Source organism: Zosterops lateralis (genome assembly GCF_965231275.1).
Source record: "Zosterops lateralis genome assembly, chromosome: 3".
Lineage (NCBI taxonomy): Eukaryota > Metazoa > Chordata > Aves > Passeriformes > Zosteropidae > Zosterops > Zosterops lateralis.
In genome coordinates this window covers 49,056,844-49,082,426 of record NC_139764.1, presented here as the reverse complement: position 1 = coordinate 49,082,426, position 25,583 = coordinate 49,056,844, and the positions used below count along the sequence as shown (strand labels likewise).

At 39.3% G+C, this 25,583-nt stretch overlaps 1 protein-coding gene across 6 annotated transcripts in view; it reads right to left on the bottom strand.

Moving 5' to 3' along the window:
* PDE7B (phosphodiesterase 7B) overlaps positions 1-25,583 on the bottom strand; it is a gene marked incomplete at its 5' end in the record, with an annotated part of 168,464 nt that overhangs the window by 12,921 nt on the left and 129,960 nt on the right. For 5 of the 6 annotated variants that reach the window (XM_083858594.1, XM_083858593.1, XM_083858595.1 and 2 more), the window contains 6 exons: positions 4,951-5,082; positions 6,561-6,661; positions 8,343-8,438; positions 10,072-10,135; positions 11,399-11,550; positions 24,392-24,475. In XM_083858594.1, coding sequence (XP_083714720.1) covers positions 4,951-5,082; positions 6,561-6,661; positions 8,343-8,438; positions 10,072-10,135; positions 11,399-11,550; positions 24,392-24,475 — 629 coding nt within the window. The remainder of the gene's footprint in view (positions 1-4,950; positions 5,083-6,560; positions 6,662-8,342; positions 8,439-10,071; positions 10,136-11,398; positions 11,551-24,391; positions 24,476-25,583) is intronic. The other variant, XM_083858596.1, reaches the window with a different exon arrangement.

The window sequence follows — 25,583 nt, the reverse complement described above, 5'->3', positions numbered from 1 at the left end:
GTAGTCCTGTCATATCTAGTGACTGTTGAAACACTAAACACTGCCAGTAACCAAGATCCAATTTGCATTTTGATCATCTTGCCTAGTGCCAAGGTGACAGTACAAACTCGACTGACTTCCTATCACAGTACTTTCTGCAGTGCTTTTTGTTGCTTCTGAATTCACACAGTGTTGCTTTGGCATTTCTCTGCGTTTGTCTGCTTGTTTCCCTTACAGAAATCACAGATTCTGGGGGGAAAAAACCAAAGTAAAACCAACTACAAAACTTTCAAATCTTGGAAAAACCAATTCCTTTTCTTAGGAACAGCTGATGGATTCAGATCTCAACATCAGTTATGCAATACAGAAATTACTTTTGACAGTAACTCTGTTCATTTGCCAACTTACATATCCCGTTTCTGCTTTTGCCTAAATACATCAGGATGAACTTTTGCAACCCTACACTCTGACCAAGAAAAATAAGAGAATGTAATAGCACATAATAACAATTTTTTTGTTGCTTTTTTTTCACTTACCCAGTCCCAGAGCTGAATACTGGTCCCAAAAGTCACCCAAGGCCAAAGGCTGCCATCTTCCTACTAAACTGGACAAACTCTACCTGACTGTCACCTTTGGCTTTTGGGAAGGTTTACACTTGTTTAAGACAGTGCCTATGTGCAAGTTTCCTGTGACCCTGGTCTGACTGCATCCTTCAAACACTGAGAGCAGGGAGATCCCCCTGGAGCACCCTGTGTCCCCACATCCCTTCCAGCATGGCAGCCTTCCTCGTGCTGTGAGGAGCTGCTTCAGCAGCACCTGTCTCAAACAGGGAATTACACTCCATGGATGCAGCTGCTCCTTGCCAGACTGAAGGCCAGCCAGAGCATAGCTGAGGTATCTGAGACCTTTCCTGCATAGAATTAGTAGTTACTCATAGGAGAAAGCAAACTCAGGTAGTCATCTCAGAGTATTCCACTTCTCTAAGTTTCTGCTTTTTGCCTGCTGCTATAGGGGGAACCTTAAACTGACACTGCTGCACTGTTTAGTTTCCCACACTGAAACTACAGGGAGGAGGGAAAAGGAAAGGTCACGTTAACAAGCAACAACTGAGCATGAAGTCATATGACTCTCCTCTTAAATGTAAGGAGCCAGAATCCCTGAAACGGCTGCCAGCAATTAGTAGAGTCAGCTATTCCACCTAGGAACACACTACTGCTTTATTAAGACTAATTGCCATGAGCTATCTGATCGCCCAGGCTGGTGGGAGACAACCCATGCAGGGAAAGTCTCCGTGCTGACTTACAGACTGGGGCTCTCAGCTCTGCTTCTCGTGGTGGTTTAGTTTTTTAAGAAAACTGAGTAGTGCAGCTTTGCTTTAAAGGCTGCACTGTAGGAAGCTTCTCTCACATTTACAGCCCAAGCCCAGTAAATTACTAGAACAGAGACTTCAGGACTATGACTGTTTATTTTATTTAAGCTACCACAATATTTCCAATCTGTTACTTAGTCTGAATTATTCAAACCATGGCATTTGACATACACATTTGCAAAAGAACAGTAACTTGAAGAGAGGGAGACTTGCTAGTAACTATGTCCACAGCAAACTTGAATTTTAATTCAGTCAAAGGGGATCAGAATTTCTTTCAATCTCTTCAAACTGTTCTTACTCATTGAGCAGTTGGTTTAACTACATAATGTTAAATAGTCAAAAAATGACACTTATAATTAGAAACATTGTTTTTAAGGAAGACTGCACAGGAGAACTGTTTTTATGCCCAAAATGTACTTTCCTATTTCCAGCTTACCTACATCTATATTGAAATTGTAAAGTGTCCTTTCATAGTTTTCTGAAATCCATTTTGTACTACAGATGTTGTCTGTGATCTATCCTCACTTCTAAACTTTTACCCTTCATTTGAAAGCCAGACAATGCAAGTTAGAAGCAAAGTCCACATCACATTACAAGGAATGCTCTTGTGCTCTTCACAGAAAAACTAAGTGACATCCAGGCCACCAGAGTCACCTTTGATGCTCTTAACTGTCCTTGTAATGCTGGAGATTTCAATGAGCTGCTTTTATTTTTGTAGAAATTTTTGGTGCATGGAATAATGTGCAGTAGACTCTCATGGAAATCACCCTATAGATTACAAAATAAAGTGTCTTGCATCATACAATATGGATTTAGTTTGAAAATACTGAAAGCTCTGAAGTCCTTGGTGATGTCCTCCTGAAATATGACTCTTCTCACATATGGACTTCAGAAGCTGTCAAACACTTTACATCTTTGTCAAAAGCTGACCTACTTCATTTTGCAAAACCTTTTCTTCCAAATGTAAATGTAAAGTTCTAATTTAAATGTCAAGAGACATTTAAAAGCATAGAAATGCCATACATGGATAAGTCCACTGTCTCAATGACAGATGACTGCCAGCTCTGTTAAAACTTACTTTCATTTGATCCTTTTTCTGATTAATCCCAGCAGTTCTGTGGCTCTGCTACTTAAAACCCAAAAACCTAAGAACTTTGTTTCAGTTTCAAGCACATGTTAAAGTATGTTTTAAAGACTATTTACTAAATCTAAATTTTTGACTTAAAAAGTTTTCAGCAAAACCTTTTTCCAGGAGTTATTTTTATTGGCATCCATATACTATATACTACTAAAATCTTTGGAAACAATGTGGGATCATTTTCAGTTAAAATAACTCAAACTTGCCAGTGAATGTCCTTAAGTAGGGTACTTCAGATCTCATTTGCTGTTGAAAGATTGCATTTTCTGCTTTGTCACTGCCTTTTTTAACCAACATTTGTAAGCATGTTCAAACCCAAATAACTGAGCAGAAACCACTTCTCCAAGATACTAATATTTTAGCTGCATGTCTTTCCGATTAGCCTCATTTTTCAACCTAATTATAAAGTACTGTTTGCCACTATTAATTTGGGAAGGAATTGTTTGTACCTTTTCACAAGACAAGGGGTTTTGTGGAATGGCTCTACTCACTCCTCTTCAAAGCACCCTTACTATGCCCAAAGTACCCCAGCTTAGGTCCTTTGGCTTTTTTCCCTCCTCACTCAGCTGGCCTGACATTTAGAAAAGACTGGACTAGAAACATGGGTATGACATAATAAGCTGCATCCGCTTATGATGAGGCCAGTCACAAAGTTTTCAGTGTGTGAGCATCATTGTGCTTTGGCTGGGGCTCCCACAGTCCAGTCCATTCCCATGTCTGAGGGCAGGACAGTTGCACCATAACACAATCCACTTCTTATGGGAAAACCCAAATGTTGCTTGTGGTGGGTAGAAAAAGTGAGACTTTCATCAAGTAGTAAGCACATCACGGCAATCTCTCAATTTGCTAAGTATGTGCATATAGCTATTAGTGAGTCTTCTTCAGATAGATTAATTTTTAACGTGGGATATTCTATTTCTGACAACCTCCATAAAGGCTGAAATTGACTTTTCAAAGTGGTTGGGAAACAGCCCAGTGGGAGTGCTGGTTGACAGCTGACTGAACATGATCCAGTGTGTGCCCAGGTGGCCAAGAAGGCGAATGGTATCCTGGCCTGGGTCAGCAAGAGTGTGGCCAGCAGGAGCAGGGCAGGGATTTTCTCCCTGTACTGGGCACTGGTGAGGTCACACTTCAAGTTCTGTGTCCCATTCTGGGCCCTTCACTTAAAAAGGACATTGAGGTGTTGGAGTGTGTCCAGAAATGGGCAACAAGGATCATGAAGGGACCAGAGAACATGTTTTACTGGCTGAGGGAACATTCACATTAGGTAGTAGAAAAAAACCTGTCACTGTTAGGGTGGTCAGGAACTGGAATAGGTTGCCCAGGGAGGTGGTGGAGTCACCATTCCTGGAGGTGTTTAAGAAGTGTCTGGATCTGGTGCTGAGTGAACAGTTGGACTGGACCTGATGATCTCAGAGGTCTCTTCCAACCTTCATGATTCTGTGAGTCTGTGATTATAAAGGCTAGAAATCAATACTATCTCCATTTATTACCTGTGAATTATGGTTAGTGCAACCAAAATTAAGATGTACAGCATAGCTCTGGCACACTGTGTATGTGAGTATAATGCAAAGAATAGAGAGATGTCCATATATAATAACAACCTATACATGTGTGTGGAGATTATACTCATAGGACAGTTTTAGATAAAATACAGAGCTACAATGATATGGGCCAAAACTTCAAATATATTCAAAAAGAACCACAAAAATCAGGCAGCACAGGTTCATTGCTAATTATTGAACAAGAGGGTCTGTGTTTTTGTTTCAGGAAGTTTTCTACTACTGCTTGCCAGAGCTGAAAGGATGTATACTAGGTGAAGGACAACTCTGTACTTTTCCCAGACTTATGTTTCTCTCTGAGATCTTTTACTGGCTGCTCTTAGAAACAGGATACTGGTCTAGACAGCCTGTGGTGTGACCTAGTGGCTTTCTTGAAGCTCTTTCTTTGTATCTTGAAGGAATGTTACTGTAAATGTCTACAACTTTTCCTTTGGTTTCATCTGTCTTCTGGTTTTTTTTTAATGCAGTGTTCATTAAATGTTTAATTTTCCTACAGCCACACAAAGCAAAGGCCTCTTTTAATGCAATACCAATTTAGAGCATGCCTGCTGCTTACTTGCTCACTGAAAGAAAATGAAATCTTGTCATGATTTATATAATTTAAAATTTTAAACCCACAGTTCCTCACCCCAGATGATCTACAGCAGAAACAACCCAGGCAACTGATCTGGCTTAAATGTCCTCTCAAAAGTCTGATATTTCCACTTCTTTTCCTGTATCAGCTTAGCTGTAAGAAGTGACACCTAATGATGTGCTTGACTGAAATTGTCCACACTCCAAAGTGCAGGGTGACTTGACCCACATCTCCCATTGCCAGATTTTGGCATTAAAAGTTCACTGCAAATTGCTTAAACTCTCCTTGACTGCATTTTTCACATTAGCAACTCGATGAGCAATTTTACCTGGTACAAGCTGGCAAGGTGGTGTTTAGTTTTAATCAGAAAGGGTTGGTTGACCCCTGGGTGATCCACGTCATGAGCTGCAGCAGCGAGCAGTCCGAGCATGATGTCCGATGGGGTGAGGAAGCTGGCAAGCTGAATCATCACACACATTAATCACAACAAGAACATGAACAGTAAACACTTTTTTTTTTGTAAATAAACAAATCAGCTGGACATTGTGGCATTGCTTGCATTTGTAGGAATTTTTATACAAATGTCATGTATAAATTTTGTGAACGTTTTTAAGGTAAATGTTGAACCTGCGTCTATAAAGATATTAGACTACATAATCATCTTTTATTGCACTTTTTATTTCTTATCTCTTTATCATTCATGGCAATATAAGGATTGTTATAATAGGAATGCTTGAGCATAGTCTCAAAGATTTAGTTTAAAAAGCAAACAGGTAGGCTGGCAGGTTGGCATATGTTAGCATCCATTGTAAGAGCTCTGCCTCTCCAAGTATTTAGTAATACCATCAAAGGATCAGGCTTCATTTTTCTAGCATAGCATGGTGCTATAAAACACAGAGTTTATCAATTCTGAAATTTCAGCCTTGGCTGTTAAATATCTATCTCAGTTCAAGTACATGTATTTTGTTAGAAAACATAAATTACCTTTCTAACTTCAAACATTCAAGTTGGAAAAGCTGTCCAGACTTTTTTCTGCTACAGGGCTCATTTAGAAGCAAAAAAAGCTAGTCTTAGCACTTTCTGTCTGTGACAATGAGGCAGTTATTACCAGCCCAATGAGTCTGTACAGAGTACAGGTCTATGAGATGAGAAAAGCATCCTCAGGTGAGAACTGATGAGCAGTACGGTCCAGGTTCTGGATGTTGGTTGTCCTCTGCACTTCTTGGCAAGAAAAGACTTCCAGATCTTGCAGGAGATGAAAATACAGCAAAAGTGGGGCCTGCTCCTGTCCTGACTTACCATTGCTATATTCTGGTGTAACAAACTCCTAGTTCTAGCAGAACATCCTTTCATTTGAGCCAAGCCAACTAAAAGATTAGCTACATTCTTATACTGTGGCTCAGCATGGCAACATCACAATGCCTTCCAGTAACACTCAAGGCAACACCACCCTGATGCTCTGAGAAGTTGCAGCAGCAGTCAAATACTTGTGCAGAGGACACCTTTGCAACAGACCCATCTGAAGGGTCTGTTTTCCCCTTTCCTGGTGTGGCACTGCACCTAATTTGGTATTTTGAAATAGTGATGTGGAGAGCTTATGCTCTGAGGTGGCTGAGGCACAGACATGCATTGCCTCCTGCTGAGTTTGATGGGAGAAGAACTGCAGGCATCAGTGGGTGGCTGGGTCACACCACCGTGGTGGCTGGAGCTCACATGGCAGCACTCAGACATGATGCCTGTACAGTAAGAACTGACTCTCATGGCTTGACTGAAACATCTGTAATCTGTAGCTGAGGCTGCTCCTGACTTGTTCCTGACTTCCAGCATGCCAACGCTTTCTGCTGTCTACAACTATCTCTCGGGGGTTTTATTTCAATCCTGAGAAAAAACATCAGAGAACCATCTGAAAGCAACATCAGTGCGAAAGGTTGCCATTACCTTGGGCTCTCTCAGATAGCAGTGCATAGCTTGTGTGACATCAGCGGCATGGACAGCATTGTGGTATGGGTTCTGGCTATGGTAATCTTCTTGAACCATAACTGGGAATCAAAACAGAAAACAAAGATCTTTTTGTTTCTAAATGCCATGGCCACAAGTGGAAACTGGACTTAAAACACAATCTGAGGTTTTGCAGTCAGCTGCCTAAGGAGTTTCTTCAAATAGCTGTAGCTTATTTAAATTGCTGCTTTTATCGGGGATACCTTTAGAGGAAAAATGCATGAAAGGATTTGTGAGGCCCAAGGGGATACACTGGGTCTAGTGCATAAATCACCTCTTTCTTGCCTTAGTGAAGGCTCTCATTGAGGAGTAAAATAAACAAGGAAGAGAGGCAAATTTATCCACAACGGAGTGTAATTATTTAGGCTGCTGTCATAGCGTAGTAGTGTGCCATTAAGGCAGTACCACCTATTTTATGGCAGCAGGGAGTGAGACTCTGATATCCTGCAATCATTTGTTATTTGAGTGATGAACTAGAGCCAAAGGCATTCCTACCCTCCCCCCCCACCCCCAGTGAAGAATGAAAAAAACCAGCTATGGAGTATTCACAGCAAAATCTCCTGTGATAATTTTAGTCACATTTGTGTGTTCATTTTAAAATGCCAGTCCCTCTTCAGTTTGCAGTGCTGGAACAGGTCCAGTTGGACCAGGACCTCTTAACTCTCAGCTTTCTCTCAGACAGAAAAATCATTGAGATCTGTGCTTCACACGCCTCTGTTCCTTGCAGCAGTGTGTGCACCATTACGTGGTCTTGGGACACCACCACGTGAGCGCTGGAAGCTGCATGTGATCCTGCCTGAAGCACTCTCCTAGACACGACCAAATTAATCAAATGGAAAGCTAACAGGCAGATTTCCCATGGCGCTTGCTGCCAGCGTGAGGAGTGCCAAAGAAAGTCCAAGCCTTCTGTTTGTTTCCAGCCACACAAGCATCTGGAGGTACAGTGGTTAATCCCTTAAACTGTGAGTACCACTAGCTCTAATTACTCGACTGTCCACTTCATGTCTGCCCACGGGAGTTAGGAACAGCAGGGAGATTTTGTCTGTCTCCGCACCAGAGGAACCCTTTCCAGAAGCAACAATTAGGCAGTCTTAAAGAAGATTTCCCTGCTTTGGAAACTCTGCCTGACAGTCTGAAAAACTGGCATTTAGCTGCTTTCAAAAAGTGATACAAAAAGTAATTGATTTTGGCCAATTTCTTCTTTTGGTTCACTGACAGCATGGGGCTAATATTTCTGTTGGCAGTAACAGCAGCAGGGGCTTTCATCAACACTATTCAGTGTAGACAGCTTGATATAATTTGTTAAATTTTGCACATAAGCTTTTAACTGCCCTGGGTCTCAGTGGTCTTTTAGTCACACTAAACAATTACACTGCACCACAATTGTACTGTGCACGAGTAGGTTCTGCAGTGTCTGTCTGTGTGGGCCTAAGCCAGCCACATCTCTGCATGGCATACTTTATTTTAAACCACCAGTGTGACTCTGGTGCTGGGACACTTCAGCACAATGCAGAGCCTTTTGAAATCCCTCCACTGACTAGGTACTGAACCAAGTACTTGAATGCCTGCAAACTGTATGCTGATATATATCACAGACATCTTTTCTGAAATATTTCTAATGACATCATCATTTTTAGATAGACAGATCAAGCCAGTGCCTTCTCTGATGCTCTACTTAAGCTATAAACTTCATTTAAAGATGGCTTTGAGGTGGACACTTACCGAAAAACCTGTGCAATGTAACCATGTCTAACTGGAAATGGTGAATAAGTCCATGCACATTGAAGAGGTGACAAAGCAGTGTTACAAGACTGTTTCCTAAAAACAGAAAGAACAGCTCTTAGATTCCCTTTACATGTAGTTACAAACCAAGCAAGGCTAAAAATCTGGATAATTTCCTATTAGTCAGCTGCTATCACCTCATCTCCAATGAAGTGAGCTTAGATGACTCTCATACACACAGAAGTCATTTATACAAATTACTCATATAAATAACCAGGACTTGATGGAAAGGTTGTACCAATGGAGTGCCATTCTTGTGTCTGGATGCCATAAAGTTGCATTTGGTGCTTCAACATAACAGGCAAACTGTGGTTTTAACCGGAAGAAGGCAACTGACATTGTTTTAACAAAATCTTTTGACAGGCTTGTCTGAGAGTGACATCATTTTCATAATTCAGGTCTATCTTCTGAAACAACAGAAACAAGAGTGGCTTTTCTGCCACTTTGGTTTGCCATACTGTTCTAATTAATTAATTACTAAAAATCAAGAGTTTGGATTTTTTTTTTTTGCATATGGCTGTACAAACATGCAATTAACCCATGTAACCTAACTCAGCTTCAACTGCATCTCATAACGATGATATACAGACAGGAAAAATGAGTTGCAATATTTACAGTCTCAAGTCCCACTGTAATGTTGCACTGGTCTTACTGTAAATCCAATACTGGGAACACTGGCAAAATTGAGCCTTACTAGTATTACATGATCAGCTATACATAAACACAGTAATTAAGAAAGTTAGCACTGCTTAATTCACCAGCACTGTTTCCATAGAAGTTAGAAAAACTCCAAACCAACCAACCCATACTACACATAAACAAAGTTTGAAGGGTGTCTTTTCTTATTTAATGTAACTCAGGAAGGAAAATAAATATCTGTAGGAAGAACATATGGAAACTGACTTGGTCTTGACTACTGAGCAGGAACAGAGAAAGATAATTTAGAAGAACTATGCTTTTGCTTCCCAGGCAATTTGTAATTCTTTTCACTCTTCACTGCCAGCCACTCAGATGAATGACCCTCTAAACCAGCTTCTTCTACATCTTCTGTCCCAACCAAGCCTAATTAGACTGGGGGTGAAGAATGAGGGATCTCAGTTCTCTGAGCAGTACAGAAAGGGGAAAGGTGCGATCATGACCCTCTTCAGCAGTTACCTGATCTAGAGGTATTGCCTGGACATTTGTGGGGAAGAGGGATGATTTAACAGACATGTATTTAGAGAAAATATTTCACAGATTTTTACTCTCAATAAATTTCCTCATTTTACTCTCAATAAATTTCCTCATTTTTCCTTAGAAGCAAGGGTATCTTGACTCAAATATCTTTAATATTGATAGAAATTGACTGATTATGGAGATCTGGATGCACTGACCAATCTAACAGGTACATTTAAAGTAGCTTGGGAGTGAAACAGAAATACCTTCTTGAAAAGGTGGCAACAACAAATGTAGGAGATTAGGTTAATACAAAAGCTCACTTTAAACATTACCCTATAGTTTTCAGGAAAAGGCTAAAAAAACTCCAGGATGTGATTTTACTAGAGGTTAAATGTGGGCAATTTCTCTTCAGTAATCTGAACTGGAAACATTTAGCAAACAATTAATTAGGGATTTTTTGAATAGTCATGTATGAGAGATAGCAAAATAAAGCCTTAAAAAATTTACTTACCATTTGTCAAGCGATCGAACAAGAAAATGTCAAAATCCCACATTCCCACTTTGGACAGCATATGCTGGAAAAAACAAATGTGAAAAGGCGAATTACTGGTATAATTACACTGTAAGGCAAATTTTAATTATTATTCCACATTAACGAGTCACGGGATTGGTTACTGCAACTTTAAAGTTTCTTTCAAGAAACCTACAGAGGTTGTATTTGAAATATTAGAAATCAGGTTCATTAAGCTGTACTGTATAAAATACCACTTCCACTTCTAACTGAAAAGCTTTTGAACATAACACTAAAAATACCTTCAAAATGGAACTCAAAACTAGGAATAATATAAACCAAAGTATCATGAAAATATTCCCTTTTACTGCACAAATGTTTTATTGTTTCTTCATATCCTCAAATTGTCAGTGCAAATTCTCTTAGGTTTTTATTACAGTGTTCTAACATCTTAGCTCTCATGGTGAATATGAGTTACAATGTGCTAAACAAAGCAGTACACAGGAATAGCTTTTATAAACTACTGTTTATAACAACTGTGCTACTGTTAAGCCCACTCAGACATGCAGAAGAATCCATCATTACCACCAAATGTGGTGTTTTTGCAGCTACACCAGTTGAGTCAGGAGACTAATGCTGGACTGCCCCTACAACCTACAGTGATATATGTGCGAATGAAATACACATTCACTCCCATCTCTAGTCTACATTCAAACAGTTCTGGATTCTTAATTACTTTCTAACACCTGGCATATAGTCTCCTCTAGCAGAGAATAAAAACTGCCTAGACATATAATCCCAATACTATCAATTGTGCAAGTTTTGCTAGAAAATGCCATTCAAAGTAAGTGTAAGAGCTACAAAATAAGGTAATTATATTTTGATCACTGTGAAGTTTGCAGTCAATGTTCCACGTTTCCTAGCCTTTGCCACTATGGAGAGCTATGGTGGGTTGCCTAATAGCTGTTCCATACCTGATGAGAGACACCTGTCTTTTTTCAAGGGGATGAACTAAATGGTCATGGCTGCACTTAAATCACTAACTTAGCCTGAAATCCTTCATTCTTTAATAAATCCATATTATAATTTCAGTTGTTGGAATCCAAAAATGCTGAATAGATTTAGCAACATTTTCTGTTGCTTGGAGACTTAAGCCTTCAAGGCTGTAACCACAAATGAGGAAAGGACAATCTGTGGTGAGGTAGGCATGTAAGGTGGGTCATTTAAGAAAGATCAGCCATGAATTTGGTTATCTGAAGACTAAAACAGAACTGATACTGTCTGTAGTATTATTAAAAGAAATGGGAGATCTGGAGACCTGTCTTACCCTTGCTTGCCCAAGGTAGTCCTCATCCAGTAAGTACAGAGAGGCTTGTGGTACAATTCCACGCAGTAACCGGGATGCATGGAAATACCTCTGGAAACTTAACAGTCTTTTCACTTTTTTCTTGGTGCCGATTTCCCCTGAGAGTGTAGTATCTGTGAAAAGCAATCAGTACAGAAACCATGAAACCCGAGATGGTGGGTGACATTATCAGTTTAATAAGAGAAATATCAAACACTTTAAAACAGTAATACAAAAATCATGAAGTTCATGCTTCTTGCCAAGCCACATGAAGGAGCAGTATTCAAATCACTTCAGGATAATATATTTGTTTATTTTAGAAAAGAAATATGTTCCAAGAAAGAGAACAGTATTGTAGGTTTTGGAAGATCTGAGTTCAGTAGGCTGCCTCCCACAGTCTTTAATATGACCCAGCTCAGTCACTGGGGGGGGAAGGGGGTTGTACATCTCTTAACTGTGGGGGTTAGAGGGAGCCTAAATGAGTAGGCAGAGTTAGGTACAGGAAAGCTGCTCTTACCTTCTCTGCCTCTGTTCCCTAACTATACACCTGTAAATGACATTTACTGTGCTACCTCACAGGAGTGTTATTGGAATATATTAAAAACTGCACAGTTCCAAAAGTACAAGGTGATCTTGGGCATAAAATCAAAAAATGACACTAAAAGAGAATTCAAAATACAAATGTGAAAACATCTGAAAACACAAATGTGTGACCCACTACTGGAAAATTAAATAAAAGAGAGAAAGAAATCAGAATAGGTTAATAATCCTTCTGCATTGTCTGCTGTCTTTTCTACATATTAAAGCAAATTATAAATGAAGAAAATATTTTAGCTCTGCAATGAGGAAAGCAGGTATATTCAGATAATAAAGGGATTTCAGGTTACACAACAGAATATGTTTTTTTAACTCAGTACCAGGATAATTCTAATTCCCTAATGCTGTATTAAGAGATTTTCATACAGGGCTAAATGTGATACAAAAACCAAGTATACAGTTTTTATACAGTGATTAAATCACTAATTAGAATAACTAAATTACCTTATTGTTAGTAAGAAAAATATGGAGGCTTTCTAAAACTCATAATGGTTTAAGTAATTTCATTTGAACTTTTAACAGAACCTCACGCTCAGTTGTGGTGTTTTCATTTTGCAGTCTGGTGTAAGTTTTGGAAAAAAAAGGGAGGACAGAAACTGGACAGTTGGTCAAAGGTAGCAAGATTCAATACAGTTTTATTTGTAAGACAAACCTTGTAAGAAACTGAAGATTAAACAGTCCTTTGAGAGAGCACTATTGATTTCTTGAGATGAGAAGCTCCGTAGCAATTCAATGGATTTCAAGTTTAAATATCCACACACTGAAGCTGACTCTCTCTATTCTCTATTTTTCCATCTATTTTTATGAAAAAACACTGAATGTTTGTTCTACTGTGAAATTAAAATATCACTTTGTCTGCTGTTTCTATGGGTGGTATTATTCTGATAGGATTTTCAGAGAAGTTGCTAAGGTTTTTTGGATCATGGATGGTTCAGGATTTGATTTTTCTAACAGCAGATGTGCAAGCACCCTCTGTAGCAAGTTTCTTCCTTATTAAGTAATCCAACACAGCACAAAGTCAGTAATAACACCAAAAAAAAGCCATCCTTATACACTGAGTATCAGTATAACTTCCAACACCAGTAATCCTCATGGTCCTCATCCACAGTCCAAAGACCTCACCGAGTTTCAATAATATAAAAGCACAAAATAGCTTCATTGCAACTTGACAAGCCATGTGGCTTCCAGAATGCAAACAGGAACAACACTACTACTGTACCAGCCTGAAAGTCAGCTTTTCATTTATGATGTGCCAGCAGCTGCCTTGATTTTCTCACACATTTTAAAAGCTGGAACCATTTCATAGCCTGTTGAAGGAGTGACTAATGTAGGTGCAAACAGTTACCAGTGGCAGCGACATGTGGAGGAACCAGTAGACATGTTTTCTTATTTCTTTTCATTTACACAGGACTGCTATGAAATGGCTGGCATTCACTTTAATTCCTGGATAACAAAACACTCTTAAAATAAACTCACTTTTTAAACTTGTGTTAGCTGTTTCTTGACTTTCCAACTTTCCTAGTTCCATCTTAGCCCACAACTGTCACTACTTTCAGGTAACAAGTTTAAATTTCAAAGTAGAAAAACCTTCACTTTTTTACATTAAAAATTAGAAGTCATTCCCACTAATTTTTATCTAACTTAATATCTGGTTTTTTCAGTTAAAGACAGACAACTGAAATCACCACCTACACTCTCTTAAACTGTCTATAAAACTCACATGTAGAGTTGCTGTGGATGATCTGAAGGTGAAGGTTTGGCCTGAGTCCCAACAAGCAGCTGTACACTGGATTATGAAGAAGTGTTTATTTTATCCTTTGGATTACTAAATCATTTCAGTAGCATAAATAATACCTGCCAAAGCGCAAACGTATCACATGGAAATGAGTAACTTCTTACTATGAAATAAATTTTCTGAATTGAACCATCAAACTTGCTGCCCATTACTCTGCATGGTTGTCACGGGTCTCAATTCAAATGTAGTCATTAGCAGACAGTGCCCCTGAAGCCTGACTTGATGCTTCAGGTGAGTGCTGTATTCTAATATATTATACTAAAAAGATTGCCCACAATAATCTGTTGTTCTGTATTTTCATTCATAAGGGAAGAAGTTCATAATACTTGATGAAGAATTGTAGCAAATGTATTTTCAAAACTGGGCTCTTGACAGAACAGCCTGAATCCAGCACTGCAGGCTATCCACATGCAAACTCTGGATGTCATCTTAAAAGAATACCATGCTAAAATCACATCCTTTGGGTCACTTCAGTAATAACTGATTTGCCTTTGAGTCACAGGACTTATCAGCTGATTTCTATGACCCATCTCAGATTACTGTGACATCCACAGTAATGTGCTTTATTATGATGGTATCTTGCATAAAATTGGACTAAGATGCTGTCTTTCTCTGAGCACAACACATCCCAAACAAGTATAATCTCACCATCATTTTCTCTTTCCTCTTCTAAGATCAGTGTCAAACAAAAAATGAAAACACAACTATATGAAGTTGAGAGAAAAAGGTTAATTAGAACAGAAGAGCAAAAGGTGATGCAGCCAAAAGTGAACACTCAAATTCTGCCCTCAGCTCAGCAGTTGCACCTGAATCTCCCAGAAGCAAAGAGCCATTCCCATCATATGGGATCCACCAGCTGACACAAAATCAAGATGGAGCTTTAAGACGGAATTAAGGGTTGATGCGAATGAATATGTCAAACAGTGAACATACTACTTCTTTATTGACAACCGTAAATTTCAATTTAAAAATAAATATAAAATTTGGATGATGACACGTGAGGTAAGTTATACATTGCCTCCAGGCGAAATTGAATTACAAAGTAAATGAATCAAAAATATTACTGCAGATATCCCTGAACTTCAGCTGTGCAACTATAAACACTGAAACATACGCTATAGCATCTGGTTGAAGACCATGATCTGCAAAGCTCATGTGGGAAGGATTTAGTAATTATGTGCAATTTTGAAATGATCATGAAAGACAAACAAGAATGTCTTTTGTTTATACCCATAAAACTTCCCTCGAGAACTGTGTTTAACTTAATCATTGTGGCAACTTCTGAATGTTTTGCTTACCTAAAAAAACTCCTGCCTAGCACAGGAGTTGCAGAAACCCTCCTTTGTACACTGAACAAAATTATTGTAGGAATTACACAGACATCTTGTATGAATTACATACATGTTTACAGAAGTGTTCATATAAGCATTCCTCAAAGCTCAGCTTCTGCCTTCAAAAGCTCAGGCAGCCTGAGCTCGCAGCGTATCTCCTGTGCTTTAGCAGGCAACCAAAGTGGCTGCATTTTTCTTCAGGTAATTTAATAGCCACATCACTCACACACACACCAGCAGACCATGGATGATGTCTGCATTACTGCACATGGCCCCCAAGAGGTTAATAAGCTGCAGAAATCAATGGCTGCCTTCTTTCACCCAACACAGCTCCTCCAGTTACACTGATCTTCTCGCCTTAAATTGATCTATGGCTCACTACACACCAACCTCTGTTATTTCAGGAAAAGAGTTTTCCTGCACTGGGAACTGCTACCAGTTTTATTTCATATTTCTTTCACACTGCTGCGCTAGTATCTGCCCACAGGCAGCATGAATATAAAAATGATGGAGGTTATGCTAACAATGGTTGAGTTAACATCCAGAAATGATCACATAAATCAAACTTGGAAAGGATGTACTTAACTCTGCACCAGACATTTATTACATTGTTACTGTTCTTTCAAAGTAAACAAACTTTGTTATGCATTCAAATAAAGCCTCTGAGTTTTTCTTCACAGTACTGCCTTTTGTTATTTTATTGCACCTCAGCATACAATAAAAACAGGTCACCCAGCAGCATGAGTGGATAAAAAAGGGTTTATTAATTTTCGAAAGTGAACTGATTCAGAAAAGGGAAATGTTTTTTTCCTCTTCTTTCCTAAAGGATGCAGAATAAATCAGGTCCTCAAGCAGCTGCCTTTGACTCATACAATTTATAATGCCCTTTCCCCTCTTCTGAGGTGAGGATGCAAAGGCATTTCATGCACAGCCACTGTATGCCTGAAGAGTCAGGCAGGATTGCTGGGAAACTGCTGGGATATCTGGAAGATAAGGTGAGAGGGTGAGTCCTGCAATTTAAGGTCTGGACAGTCTGCAAACATTAAGGACTCTGGGAAACAATTTTTCTCTGGTCCTACAATTTTCCGCACTGGTTCCTGGCTTGACAGCTGGTTAGAAAAACTTCTCTTTGTGAGCCTGAGAGGAATATAATTGACTCAGGAGGAGTAACTGGTGTTTGTCCTTGTTTTTGCATGTAAAACTATTCCACGCATTTCAACCACCTTTACTGAAGTCTTGTTTGGCATATTCATGGCATGCCTATGCCTGGTTGCTGAATTTTTCTTACACAGGAGAGTGCATAGCACTGATGACAGAAAAAAACCTGTTGTGCCTTCCTAGTATCTTCTTACATTACAGATTTATCAGTGTCCAAAAGACAACAGGAGCATTAGTACGGGTAGTTGAACTAACACAGGTGGTCTAAAAATTAATGACAAACTTAGTATTTTAGATTTTAATTTTGGAGAAAGCACTTGTCAACTAGAAGAACAGAAAACCTCTTCTCTCTACACTGAGTAGGCCTTCTGGATACATTTCACATTGTAGTCCAAACAGCCTTCAGAAAGAAAACACTGAAGTTCTGAAGAAAGACCTGAAAATATGCACAAGCCACCAGAAGCCCAGGAAGGACTGTCATTTAAAAGCTTTCAGTCTAGTGCAGGAGGATCAGAATGAATAAATACCCCAGCTCAGATGAATAAATACCCCAGTTCTATATCTCAGCCATCTGTGTAAGAAACTAACTGGCTGGTGTAAAAAACTAACGAACAGGACTGGTTCAAAAATAGTAAGATTGTGTCAATTTATCATCTGAATATACACTGGACACTGCAAGTAAGAAGACTGAGCGTAAGACCTTGTACTGTGTGATACTTACAGATAAAAAAGTGTTATACTGACATCTTGTAAATGCAGAAATCCTCCTGAGACTTCCTCAGACTATACAGAATCTGAAAGATTTGTGTTATAAATACTTTGTTTAAACTTGCTCTAACATCTAAAACATTCTTTGTTCCTTGACTTCTGATAAAGTCTGTTAGTAGAGACAAGTGGTCTCTGTTAGGTGCCACTGCTCATATAGGTTGCATTATTTCTCTTTAGAGGGGTAAACTTTTTTCAATTAGGCAGAAGCTGTGAGAAAGAGAGAGGGATCCTGAACACATCAGAGAAAAGCACAAAATTAGAAGTATAGCAAAAGAACTGTAAAATTGTCTGCTATTGAGTAAAAATTTTGTTCTCCAACCACAGACACAAGTGCACAAAACCAGTGCAAAGCCCTGTTTATAGAGGAGGTACTTGCGCTTCTCTGGCTGGTGGGAGAGGTTCTGAGAAACCACCTTTGTAGTGACCTGGCTTTGGAGTCTCCTCTTCTTTGAACATCATCTGAAGTGATGGTGGCTTGTAACAGCTGAATTTGCAGCTCATGAATTTCCTGCAAAACTGTTGGCATCTTGAAGAACACTAGTCATGCAGTTTCCTCCCCATCCCAAAAGACATTTTTTTTAATGCTGTTTGAAATAGAATACAGATGAATTATGCTGATAATCCCACTTATATACTGAATAATCCTATTACAACAAGTTTTGGAGAAATTAGGGTTTCAAAGACCACTTAAGTAACAGAATATTAGCCATAATAACAAGAAGAAGAATAGATTAAATCCAAATTTAAGATGAATTTAGATGTGTTTCTTATCACAATTTGAAGCCTTTATTTAATCTTTATGCAAACAAACATTTTATTAAGCTTCCTCAAATTTCTTAGGAAATGGCATGCTATTTTCTATTTTGTCACAATCTCATCATCATTTCATTGTGAACCTTTGCTTTGCCACTTGAATCTTTGTACAGCAGCCAGGACCTTTTCTTCCTAAAACTGCAAATGTTCCATAGCTGATTACAGTTTCTCCAACAGGAAACAGTGCATCCTCTCCTCCTTCACTCCTCTTGTGAAAGAACAACATAACCTGTAATAACAGCAAACCCAGCTTTCATTTATCATTTTAATGATCCCTTCTCCTCCTTCTTTCTTTTCCTCTGGTAATTTGGAAAGTATCCTCAGTGTTATCTTGGGTACATCCTTTCCCTTTTCTAATCGAGGAAAAGAAGGTGGGGTGGCAGAATGGGTCACACATCATTTGGTAACTTTTAAAGGGACATCTTCAGTTAACTAAATCCCAAGTCTATGTTAAAAAATAAATGTGTGTAATCAGGTCAGTGTTCAGTAAGACTGTGTATGTGATGCACATGTAGGTTTTTTGTTTGCTTTGCTAGCTTTTGTTTGTTTCGAGTCCTCCTGAAGCATGCATAACCCAAAATGATGCATTATGGTAGCATATGAGGGCAGGTGCATCTATCAGTTTTACATTCTGGCCTTCATTTTTCTGTAAATGTGGCATTAAAGCTAAACAAGGAGCATGAATGGCAGGAAATAGATTATACTTTTCCAACTCTGTTATTAAATTTTGCATATAACAACACTTATAAAAATACAAAAACGCAAACTCTTCCTCCAAAAAAACCCAACAAGCCTTGCTGTTATTTGATGAAAAGGGTGAACCAGATTGATTTCCAATGACAGGAAGAATTTTTTAATATAGTGAGGAGTTACTGGAAAAGAGAACAATCTCTGTGCTGAAATATTAAGAGGATTCCAATTTCTCTTCCTTGAATAGGTAACTGATAGCAAGGCACAGGCTGACCAGTTCTGGAAATGTTTGTCCCATTCAAACAAGCTAACTGGATTAAGAAGCCTGTGTGTCTTACGGATGTTGATGAGTATCTTTCGGATGGGCTTATCCATGAGGAACTAGGGGAGGTATTATGTAGAAATAATGCAGACCTTATAAGATCTCTCCCTTTCTAATTTAAAAACCATCTGGAACTTTGGACTCATCTCCACAGGCTGGGCTGGGATCTGAGTAATCCAATCAGCCCTTGAAAACTTCCTCACAAGACTTTTAGTGTCCTAATTTAACCTAGGTCAGAAATATCTAAAAAGGCATCTCTCACTCCCACTTCTTTTTCTAGCCAAAGGCAACAAAACAAGGCACTTAACCAAACTCTTTTTTAACCTCACTCGGTTGGGTTTGGGTTACTTGATGGTTCGGTTTTGGGCTGGTGGCTGTGGTTAAGTTTTATTTTCCCTGGAGATGGGCCCTACCTGAAAGCCCTGGAGTGTTCAAAATTCAAACCCAAAAATGAATGTAAATTTTGCAAGAGACCCTTCTGCAGACAGCGAGAAACCACAGATTCAAATGTCCACAGACATTGGTTCTTTGAGATGGAGACATTTTCATGACTTCATATCTTCCCTTATTAATCCTGACAACATGTTTCATTTCTCCAATACCTAATTCATCACATGTCTGCGAAGTATGTGATGAATTCACTTTATTTGCAAACAAACTGAAAACCAGAGTATTTTGCTTGACTTAGATCAGACAGCAAATCAAGGACAGAGACTGTATGTTACCTAATATTACCATTTATCACCATGTGGAATTAAAAATATATAATCTGTAAGAAATTAATTTGCCAAGAAGTTGAGTTTTGGACTCAATTCTGCCTGTGTGACAACACCAAGATCCTAAGTAATACAGAGATATACCTTTGGAATGTCTACAGACATGTTTTGACATTTTACATATTCTCAGATCCCACTCTGTGTTCCTGTTGTGCAAAGTGTGAGAAAACAGATACCTCTCTGGGCAACACCATTTGGGTACAGAGACTCCAATTTGCAGGTCACATAGATAAATACTGAAGTGAATACTAAAGAAGTGAATTAAATGTAGTCAATTAAAGGCTAATAATTTTGTCATTTGCAAGCCAAAATTTAATCCAGATAAAAGGTTAGCATAAAAAAGATGGGAACTAGAGAATTTAAGTCTTAAGAACCTCGTCTTCTGACTTGCTTGACAAGCATACTTGTAAATAAGAAGTTACTTATCTCAGCCATAAACTATGTTATTTTGTTACTCTACTTGATTGAACCTGGCAGTAAAACAAAGTATCTAACATAATTGCAGTAGGGTGAGGTCTTCTTGCTTACTGCCGCATGTTTACTTACAAGCCCGGATTTATCATAAGGAATTCCCTCAAACTTTGAGTTAAGGCAATGAAGAAGTGTACCGTCACAGTCACCAAAAAAACTCATAATGAGATAATGAAATCCACTTAAATCAATGCATATTAGTCACTGGTGGGATCTGATTCAATGACTCACTGAGCAACTTTGTGAATCAGAGAACTAAATTATTGCTTACCATAGCTCTGCTCCTTTATTCCTCAAATCCAAACTATACTCTGCTAAAAGGAAAATTGGACTAATTTTCACTGCAGAAGTGTTTCAAATTCTAAATTATTACCCTGAAAATATCCAGTTTAACTCCTTTTCTGTCCTGTGAACACAGGAAGGTTCATTTAATTCACTGAAATGCAGAGGTGTCAATGAGCTGCCAACATCAATTTAAACCTGCAGCAGGTTCAGTTTCAAGCTTGAGCTACTCAGTTCAGAGTCAAAATTTCCTAAAATTTGTGAAGTTTTGTTTGGTATTAATTGAAAAGAAAACTCTCATCCTATTTTCCTATAAACCCATAGGGCTGTGAAAAAATTTTATCTCTTATTTTAGGAGTTTGTAAAATCTGATATTGGTTCATGAAGCCTCCTAGTGAATGTAGAGCCTTAAGTCTGTCATGAAGGGCTTATTTTTCTCAGGGGGATGTCAGGAACCATTGGGAGCAGGTGCTTGGGCTGTCCTATCAGGAGAGAAGGAGGGTTGATGGAGTTGCCTCCAGTGGGTCTCCACACCAGGCTGACAACAAGGAGTGACTGCTGCAACTTCCCTGCACAGGAGGAGCTGCTACACGGCTTCCTCTCAAACTTCTGACTCCCTGCCATCAACACAGAACAGAATCTGGGTCTCCACAAGTTGCAGGACTAACTCTAGAGGCTGGGGCAAATATTCACTCCTCACAAAACAGAACCAAGGAGTTCCCAGTGACACAGGGGTATTTTGCACTCAGTTTGGTATTCCAGAGTTATCTTAAGAGTCTCCAGACCCACCAGTGCAACTATGCCTAGGAAAGCTTGCAACTAGGCAGAGAAAAGACAGGAAGACACTCAAGGCCTGCATCTCCCTGAGACAGGATTCTGAAAAATCCTCACGGTCCTGTTAGCCTGGCAAAGAGAAGGTGAAGTAACACTAACTTTCTATATACTGCAGAGAGTCACTGGAGGAATGTGTAGATGGCATCACCGACTCAAACAGCAAGAAGCTAACATTAATCCAGTTGGCTTTGGTTAGGGCTACAGAAGATCCCACTTTCAGAGTGCAGGAAGTTTTCCTATCCAAAAAGACTTCATGGTGTATTAAGTTACACAGTGACTTTACTGGAGGACTCCAGAAAAAACAAAGATATGGCCTAGTCAGTGTTAACCCTTAACAGATAAAGTTGGGTTTTGACTCCACTGATTTGACTGAATCTGCAAGTACATTAAAAAAAAAGTTACATGTAAGTAACCTTTAGTCTGACATTAAATATCAATGCCCTGTATTTATTTTTTTTAACATGTGAATTTACATAATGGATGTCAACTGTTCAAGAATGGGCTTCAGTGTTTTCCCTTACTTTAAAACAAGGCTGGTACTGTTATTTGGAACAGTATTTCAGATGCAAGATGGAACAATCGCTATTTAAGCTCAGTTTGTTAGTGAGAAGCTGGAGTAATGTTTATGCTGCATTTGTTTATGACCTTTGAGGATATTTACTATAAAATTTCCTCTGCCTCTTCCCTCCCTCACTCTAACATCTTTCAGTATACAGTTGCTGCCTGTTAGTTACTGCCCCCAAATAAATGCAACATGGTGACAAAGTTTTACTGCAAGCATTAGTTGGGTACTTTTCAAGAAAGTGTGCAGTAGTGACATTTTTATCTATTCCTATTTTATAGGAGTGCAGCACCATGTTTTCTGCTGCTTACTGGCTTATGTTTTTTGCTACTTCTGCACGGCAGAAATGGATTCAACAGACAGATGTAGATGAGCAAATATTACAAAAGCCTGTTTATTTCCTGGCAAAACACATCTGCATGCTCTGACGCTGAGCATCTTCGTTTACTTGTAGGTCACCAAGTGAGCCAGGCCCAGTGCACTTGCCAGCTACGAATCAGTAGTCAAGTATCTAGAAATCTCACTTCATTTTGCACTCAAAAATTAAGGCAACACTATTTCTTGGAGAGAAAGTGGTAAATATTTAAAAAATTGAAAAACCATGGGAAATCCAAAGTCAGGATCACTGCTTTCCCTTACAGAGATCACAATCAGCCATACTGATGTATTTCAGATTATGGAAAAGCAGTAAAAAGACTAAGCTAGAGGTCTCCATGACAGAAATCAGGGGAGCATAGAACCCCAGGTGCTCCATCCTGGTGGACCAGAGGTGCACACACAAGGAGGCACCACCACTTTTCAGGTTCAGCAGTTACCTTTAGAGGGATTATGTGGAGCGCCCTGCTCCCAGCATGATCAAAGGCTGAGTATTCATCAGAGCATCCCTCACCATGGATGTCTCCCTGCACAGCCCACAGACAGCAGCAGCATTTCCCAGAAACTGGCAAGATCTGGAGGATGGCAGGTCTCATCTACAGGGGCTAAAAGGGAAAGCCCTATTGCCAGAAAAAAACAACCCTGAAACCATTCTTGTGTTCTTCCTTCTCCATAGGTAAAGAAACTGAAAAGTTTTCACTTTCTTTACCCAAGGAGAAGGAAAAACACAAGAACAGAATTTTCTATAACATGTCTGTATTCAAAATAAAAAAGAAATAATTAATTTAGTCACATTTGAATATGAATATATATCCACTTCTACTTCATGAATGAAAAGTGCTTTATTTTCTCTCAGTCTTTATAAGGGCATGCATGACCAGTACTGTTTCCAGCTAACCTACACCTGATTTTTCTTCATGCTTTTCATTGGCAAGTCAGAACTAAATTGTCCTCAAACTCTGCTCAACCAGTAAGTTATTCCCTTTGTCCTAGGAAAACCATCTCACCTCTTATGTCTTTCTAGCTCAGCCATAGCAAGCTCTCAGATGGACTTACAACCCAGAGAATACCTTTAATCAGCAAGACTGATAGCAGCACATCGCTGGGTGGCAGTAACTCTGCCAGTGGTGGGGAATGTAGCCCACCAGATCCCAAATCCTCCCCTCCCCAGCTCCTCTTTACTTCTTACTCCCAGCCAGCCTTCCCTCTTTGCTTCCTCCCCACTTCCTCCTCCCTTCCCCCTCCCCAGGCACCCGGACAAGGAGGCACAAAAGGGAGAATTCAAACTTTGGTTTGACAATTGCTCTTTGATGAAAAGCACGATTGCTAGAAGCATAAGTGTCAGCACTGAAACTGCTGGAGTTCCAGTCTGTTTTGATGAAGACAGTGAATAACTGTTTTTTCAGAGGTTGCTTGTGCAGTACACAAGGACACATCAAGATCTGCCTGTGTCTGAACACTGAAGTTAGCACAGCATCCAGGCTCAGTGCTACAGGGCCCAAAACTAAGTGGTCACTGTTCTTTTAATTTTATTTTTTACACACTCGCTAATGGGTTTGCATCAGTATAGAGAGTCCATCAGGTGAAAAAAACCCCAACAGGATCTCGATTTTTTTTTTTTCTTTTTCGATTGCACAGCAATCCGTCCTTTATTTACAACAGTGGCAAAATAACTTCAATCAAAATGAGGCTAAGATTATTTTTAACAGATGTTCACTGCTGGCCTGACCCAAAATCCATTGACGTCAATGAGAAGACTCCACGGGGCTTTGGATTGGGTTCTAATTGTTGGAAAAATTAATGTTATTGTAAACCACTGGTCAGTGCTGTCACATGCTCCCCTTCTGTGCCAATTCTATATGACCGGATAACAGCTTCACATAAATCTATTCCAACTGTTGTCTAAGAGGCTAAAGGACACAGAGGTTTATCTTTTTAATTCTGAACTGCCCCCACTCCTTCCCCAGGACACCCCATGGCCCTACTGTATTTACATTTGACAGATTGAGCATTATGGACTATTCACACAATCGAAGTATTTCACAGCCACTGAATGGAAATAATGGAATTAATGCTGACTGTGTGAAGACAGCTGAGCTACAGATATGTATGAGATGAGACAGTTTGGTTCATACACTTTCAATAGGGATTTTTTCTTTATTTTTATTTAAATACAGATCTGAAGGAAGGGTTGCACTTACTGTTAAGAAGACGGAAGTCTATAAATGGGTAGGAGCCGCGGCGCTCGGAGACAACCCCTGTCTGACCTCTCACCCGTGCATCTCCTGCAAAACACAAAATCCCCGGAGACATTAGAAGGGGCAGCTGCCTTTCTCTGCTGTTTTGATCTAGATCTATATTTTAACACAAAGTGACGACATTACACTCCTCCAGTGGGAAAACTAAGGTCCAAAAAATCATCTCCCATGACATCCCCGGGTAATTGGGTAAAGCAGTACAGCTGATCCTCTTATCAGAACAAAGACACAAAAAACTCTTCATTGCTGGCTGGGATTAAACACAACATTATCCTATTGAACAACTTCTTGCCCCGCAAGCAGACTCTCATTGCTTCACAAACAGTGCAGACATCTGCTTTTTTTTTCCTTAAGCAAGAAGAAGTAGCCCTGTGACCGTCATGGCTTCACATACAAAGGTCCCAATCCTGGACTAGGCCCACAATCCAACTGACCTCCAAAGTTGTGGGACTGGTCCCAAAATCATCAGCTGATGAAAAAATCCCCCCCAAAGTGTATGTGGATGTTTTTGCACTTGGGTGGGTGGTTTGTTTGTTTGTTTGTTTGTTTTACTTTCTGCTCTTTGAGCACTCTGGAAAATGCAAGCCTTCTCCTCAAACACTGCAGCTGTTTTATGTAAGTGAAAACTTGATGTTCTCAGATAAGCATTACTCTGGAGTGTTAATATGTATATTTAAAGATGATGAAGCGCCAACACAATACTAAGAATTAGTAATGCTGTGCAATTCACACTAGCTAGTTCTTGACTTACCATGTAATATTGATGAAAGAGGCAAGACTAATTTAAGGAGAAAAATGCTCCTCAGGATGAGTAAGTTACAAAACTTCCATCCAAGTAGACAGGAAGTAGTGGGAAAGCAGATGTCATTTTTATATTTCCATAATTTTAAGTATCTTGTAGTGCAATGTAATTGTTTCCTTACAGTCAAGACCAAAATATTAAAAAATCTTAAATAAGGTGAAGTTTGTAGACTTCGAAATTCTAGTTAGAGTACTCTAGTTCTTCACCATACTAATTCTTTCTTCTACAGAAACAGACCAGAGTGTTCAAAGCATACCCACTGCACATCCTTACACAGTTCACATGGTAGTCCTTGCAAAGTCTGCAATAAGGTATGAATTTTTAGTTAGTTTG